General features: G+C 30.7%; 1 protein-coding gene across 1 annotated transcript; it reads left to right on the top strand.

The window, feature by feature from the left end:
* On the top strand, positions 1-2842 carry LOC107948757 (30S ribosomal protein S20, chloroplastic). The gene is made up of 3 exons (XM_016883395.2): positions 1-592; positions 1126-1298; positions 2468-2842. Exons 1-3 carry the CDS (start codon positions 433-435, stop codon positions 2699-2701), a joined length of 567 nt encoding a protein of 188 aa, XP_016738884.1. The 5' UTR covers positions 1-432; the 3' UTR covers positions 2702-2842.
* The last annotated feature ends 3158 nt before the right edge of the window (positions 2843-6000 follow it).

Raw genomic sequence — 6000 nt, 5'->3', positions numbered from 1 at the left:
GGATTGATTTTTGCATGCCTTGACTCTAACTGAAGCTTAACCACCCTAACCCAACCTCAACTCTTAAGAAAAAAATTCCGTCCCGAATTTGAAATTTAATAAAAGACTCGACTCCTCGTCACCCCATCTCGAATTTAATTTAATTTTTTATTATTTATTTAGAAGTAAATAACATTACAGTTTTTAATTGTTTTATTTTTTATTTTGAAGTAAATAAGATTTTCTCTTGGGTGAGTACTTAGAAAGAACGGGGGTAAAATAGGAATTATAAAAAATCCACTCAAGCTTTACGCCTATGCCCTCTGTTCTGGCTATGGATATATCGGATAAGCAAAAAGGCTGAAGACAATAAATAAAAAAACCATAACATATAGCTCAAATTTCATTTGTTTAGATAATATATAGGAAGGGGAAGAAACTGAGAAAGCAAAAATGGCGACTGCACTTAACTGTTGCTTGTCTTCTTCATGCTTCTCTCTTCAATCTAAGCTCAATTCCCTTTCACTTAAGACCAACATCAACTCTTCTTCTTCTTATGCTTTCAAGACTCTCAGTTTCTCCAGTAACCTCTCTCACAATCTCTTCTCCAAAGGTATGGTGTTTTTTTTATCCTTTTTTTCCCCTCATATTATCATGTTTTATGCAATACCCATTTCTCTTTCTGTTAAATTGTAGTGAAATTCTTATTATTTTAAGTTTCAGTTGATGGGTCATTATAATTTTAGGAGAAAAATGAACCCTTTGCTACTGCTAGTTTTATGGTGGTTTTTATATGATTTCATTGCCCCACATTTTTGTTTTTTCTCGGATGAATTCAATGTTTGGTTGGCAAGAAATTCCTGGGGAAAGTTGAATTTTGGTTAATTATTTGATTCTGAGTATATTATCAGCATTTTCGATTGCCCATTGTAGTCCTTCACTTGTTTCATACTATACATTTCTTGGCAATTTAATTGAGCTTGTTGGGAATTTAGTATTTTTTAGCTATTTGTTATATGTAGTTTAATTCCCCTTTTTCTCTTAGTGAATAGTCAACATTTTAGTTATGAACTGCTTCCATAAAATAATCTTCCTTTTTGTGAAAATTGATGATGAATTTTGATTTGTTTGGTGTTTTTTTTTCAGGGAATCTGTCTTTTAGTACAGTGACTCCAAAACCATTTCATCGTTCTGTTGTTGTTTGTGAGGTTGCACCAAAGAAGAAGGCTGATTCAGCTGCTAAGAGGGCTAGACAAGCCGAGAAAAGGCGGGTTTACCACAAAGCGAAGAAATCCGAAGTCAAAACCCGAATGAAGAAGGTATTAACCTTTCCAATTTACTACTTTGATTTTTTTTTACCAATGGTTATAGACTCAATTCTGTTCATAGGATTCTAGAAATGTTGAATTTTGGACTTTTATGTGTCCTAGAGTACTCTCAGTTGTTCTCGCACAAGAGCCAGTACGTAAGCTACTATTTGAATCCCAATATGCCTAGTCATTTGACAAGATTCGTATGAAAGCATTCTGCAAGGTCCACCATTTGCATAACATATTAACATAATCATAATGGTTTTTTGGTTTTTGTATATCTTTTCAATTGAGTTACTATACTTGCTGGATGATTTGGTTATACGTCAATGAAGCATATGCATAATGCGGTGACGTTGAGTGGTTATCACTCATCTCGAGTCCAAAGTCTTTGGTTTGCCAATTATTCTCATTAGTAGATGGTACAGTTTAGGGCCACATGTGGGAGCCTTTGGAGTTCTTTTATATTTTCTATTTTGCCGGGAAAGATTCGCGGGAAAATATGAATCTAACTCTGGTACTGGACATAGATTATACTTCCAATCCCAAACCCATATCTCATCCGCCAATTACCAGGGAAAAGACTCGATTTCTGATTTTTTGCCTTTTCTGCACTTCTGTTTCTTTCTGTGCCTTTACATCTTCTGTTACTTCAAGGGTATAATGCACAGTGCAATAAAGTCGCCCGAGTAAGCAACTCAGGCAAGTTCTGGTTAAATCTTTCTTTTGTTATAACGAAAGCTGCATATGCTGAGATCAAATCCCAAATCTGCTAGATACCGCCTCATAAAGGTGGTTGCAAGAACCAGCGGGCTAAGCCGTGGGTTCGGATTAGATGCTTCAATATTCATAATGTTCCATGAAGATTTCTGATTTTTGCCTTTTCTGCACTTCTGTTCCTTTCTGTGCCTTTACATCTTCTGTTACTTCAAAGGTATAATGCACAGTGCAATAAAGTCGCCCGAGTAAGCAACGCAGGCAAGTTCTGATTAAATCTTCCTTTTGTTATAACGAAAGCTGCATATGCTGAGATCAAACCCCAAATCTGCTAGATACCACCTCATAAAGGTGGTTGCAAGAACCAGCGGGCTAAGCATTGGGTTCGGATTAGATGGTTCAATATTTATAATGTTCCATGAAGTGTCTAATGGCTTTTCTGGTTTTGTTTTTTCGCCAAGGTTTTGGAGGCACTGGATGTGCTGAGGAAGAAGCCGGATGCAGCAGCCGAAGAAATCTTCCCGATTGAGAAGCTGATTGCCGAGGCTTATTCGGTGATCGATAAAGCAGTGAAGGTGGGATCACTGCATAGGAACACTGGAGCTCGTAGAAAGTCGCGGCTTGCTCGGAGAAAGAAGGCCGTAGAGATCCACCATGGATGGTATGCCCCTGTTCCAGCAGAAAATGCAGCCTAGAAGATAAATATCATCGTTTTGAGCCTTTTGAGTTTGTGTCTTAGGCAGGATAATCCAAACCGTACCTTCTGCACCAAGGATGAAATTGAACAATTTTCATTATAATTATCATTACTATTAATTAAACTACTATGTTGGTGAGTTGATTGTTTATTTGTGTCAAATTATAGAGTAAAAATTTGGAAATTAATATATATTTAAGCTAGTCTTTCATAACCGGATTGATGATCGAACCAATCAGAGTATTGGTTGTACATTTTTATTAAATAAATTATCAAAAATTATAAAAAAACAAAAAACTGATTCAGTCAGTTTTTAGCTTGATTCAATTGATCATATCAATTCGTTAGTCAACCGGTTGGATACATCTTTATGGATTGATACCCAGCAAATCCAATCTGATTCAAGTAACCATGAACTATACTTTGTATTTAATCTTTTCACTTTTATTTTCAAGAATTTAATCTTTGAACTTTTAGGATTTAAAAATCTGCCTTCAATTTATATATAACTACTTAACATTTTAATTGAAAAGTTAACAATATTAATTATTTGCATTAATTAATAACATTATAAAAATATAGAGAGCAAATTATGTTAGAAATTAAAATATAAAGATTAAATTTCAAATTTAACTAGAAGGATTAACTATTTTATAAAATGCTAAAAAGAAAAGAGGATGGTTGATGTGTGACATGTGTGTTTTTTTCATTTTTTTCGAGTTTTTTTATTTTATTTCTCAAGGCATCTACTAGCAGGAGCGAAATTAAACAACAGTTTATAGGAGAAATTAAATAGTAAAAATATAATTTACTATTTTAATAGTCTATATTTTTATAATTTTTAAAGGATTAAATCATTTTTTATCATTTTTAGAGGAAACCAAAGTACAATTTTACCTTTATTAATTTAAATTTTCAAAAATTTTAAAAGACCCAAATTGAGTAATTAATCTTTTACCATTTTTTTTTTCAATTTTTTGGTTCTGAATCTAAATTAATTCTCTAGTCAATCTATTGAATCAACCAATTTTAATTTCTTTTTATTATTGCAGTGCAATTGACAGATAATTATGTTTTCAAGTACAAATAATTAAAACTAAAATAAATTATTATAAAAAATAAAATTTATTAAAATTTAGAAAATAATAGATTTGAATATAGTTTACACATTATGAGATGCATAATTTACTTAATGTATGATAAAAAAATTTAACCTTCAATTTTACCATTTAACTGAACCCTAAGCCTCGTTACAATTAAATTTTAAAATATAAATTATTCTCGAATGTTAAAAAAAAAATTAAAATCAAATAGGAAAAGAAATATCAGGTAATAAATTCTAATGAAAGTATGGAATTTTTTATAGATTAAATTATGTATCTACATTTTCATTCATATTTTAACCATAATTGTTATAGATGTGGTGGTCGAAATCCCATTGTAATTTCGTTATCACCATTGCTTGGCAGTCTTCACGCAGTAAATTAAATAATTCGTATAAATAAAAATAAATAAATAATTATATATATAATAAAATAATTTGCATTTAAATTATTGGATATGAAAAACTAATGAATAAAGTAATAAAAAGCATAAATCAAAAAAAAGAAACGAGTTTAATTAGATGTTGAAGTTTGTTTTATACAGTTTCGTTAGGACAAATTCAGTCGCTTCTACAGTACTTAGAGAAATGTTGGTAAAATGTCTCACAGGATTTAACAAGACGATGATCGAAGTAGTAACAACCTCTACAGTGATCAATTAACAAACCATTCATTTTTTCTATCACCAAAACGTTGGAAAATATGGAGAGAAAAAGAGAAGAATTTTGGAGAGAAATAATCTGTGTGAGAGAGTGAGATTGAGCAAAAAACTTTAATGAAGTCTTAGCCTTTTATAGGCATTTAAGGTGGAGGAATTTTGAAAATATCCATGTATAAGAAGACAAAATTTGCATTTAAAGGGGCAATTAAATCAATTTGATTAGAATTAAATAAAATCAGGATATATGTTCTTTTAAATCAGATTTTGTATATATTTGTTGAGAAAAATTAAATTTCGTGTTGGCCTAAAATATCCGCAGGCTCATTTTGGGCCCGACATTTCACATTGCTCACGTCGTACAGGTGCACCCCAACGGGTTTGGACCTACATCCCCCTACGCGCGAGGTAAGATTCCAAGCTTAGTCATTCAATCACTTTTTAAGTGGGTTCTCATATATATATACACATCTCACACTTGGTTTTTAACCAATGTTAGATCTAAGTCTTTCTTTTTTTCAACAAATATTCACAAGTAATTTATTTTGAACATCAATTTTTCTTTTATCACTTAACTATTTTGAGCATACGATATATTGTTATAAAGGTCTTATGTAGTAGAATATGAAACCATAATTTTATGATTCAACTCTCCACCTTATTGAGAATATGCCTTAAAGTTCCCATAAATTATAATTTTTTCAACAATTTGGTGGAGCCTGAAAAATATGGGAAGTCAGTCTACACCAATCCATGTCAATCCCTTTAAAACATGACTCAGGCTTCCTTTGGATTGGATTTTACCCATGGTGAGATGGAATATTGGATTTTACACCAACCCACTGGTTTCTTGTTTGGAAGATTTGAGGTGCAATGCAATTGAGCACTCTCAACACACTGCTGCTCTCAATTTTCACTAGAGCTAAAGGTGCCAGTGGAGAAAAAACTGAGCTCAGTTTCTTTATTAATCTTGTTTTTTTTTTGAGTTTTATAGAAAGTAAAATATTATTAGATATTATTATATAATTTTTATACAACAATTTAATAAATATATAAATTTATTATCATAAATATATAATTTTAATTATTATTTAATATAAAATAATTTAAATATGTTTTATTATTTATTATTAATATAATTTAAAAATATTTAATTTTTATTGCATATGATTTTAATATTTTAATTATCATTTTATAAAAAATAAAATTTTATTTTATGTTATATTATTTAATATTAATATAAATTTAATTATTTATTTTATTATAAATACATTGTAAACTAATGTCTATAATAGTCATTTTTTATTCTCATCTCACCGCTATAGCTACGTTTGAATCCAAACGCATATCCACCGTTATTTCTAATCTCATTGCTACAGTATCCAATCTTATAACTAAAGTAACTAATCTCACCACCACTATTGATTTTAACCTCACCGGAGATAAACACACCGATCATCCAAACTATGTCTCAATCTCACGAGTGAATTCAAAAAACTTATTTAATGGCCGGAATCATATTATAATTTGTACGAT

The sequence above is a fragment of the Gossypium hirsutum genome, chromosome A04 (genome assembly GCF_007990345.1).
Source record: "Gossypium hirsutum isolate 1008001.06 chromosome A04, Gossypium_hirsutum_v2.1, whole genome shotgun sequence".
NCBI lineage: Eukaryota > Viridiplantae > Streptophyta > Magnoliopsida > Malvales > Malvaceae > Gossypium > Gossypium hirsutum.
This window is presented reverse-complemented; position numbering and strand designations above follow the sequence as displayed.

What these genes read in the sequence shown, in the direction of transcription:
- LOC107948757 (XM_016883395.2), top strand. Translation starts at nt 433, where the DNA reads ATGGCGACTGCACTTAACTGTTGCTTGTCTTCTTCATGCTTCTCTCTT. An exon ending in TCACAATCTCTTCTCCAAAG is followed by an intron (nt 593 to 1,125) that starts GTATGGTGTTTT and finishes TTTTTTTTTCAG; the next exon opens with GGAATCTGTCTTTTAGTACA. An exon ending in TCAAAACCCGAATGAAGAAG is followed by an intron (nt 1,299 to 2,467) that starts GTATTAACCTTT and finishes TTTTTCGCCAAG; the next exon opens with GTTTTGGAGGCACTGGATGT.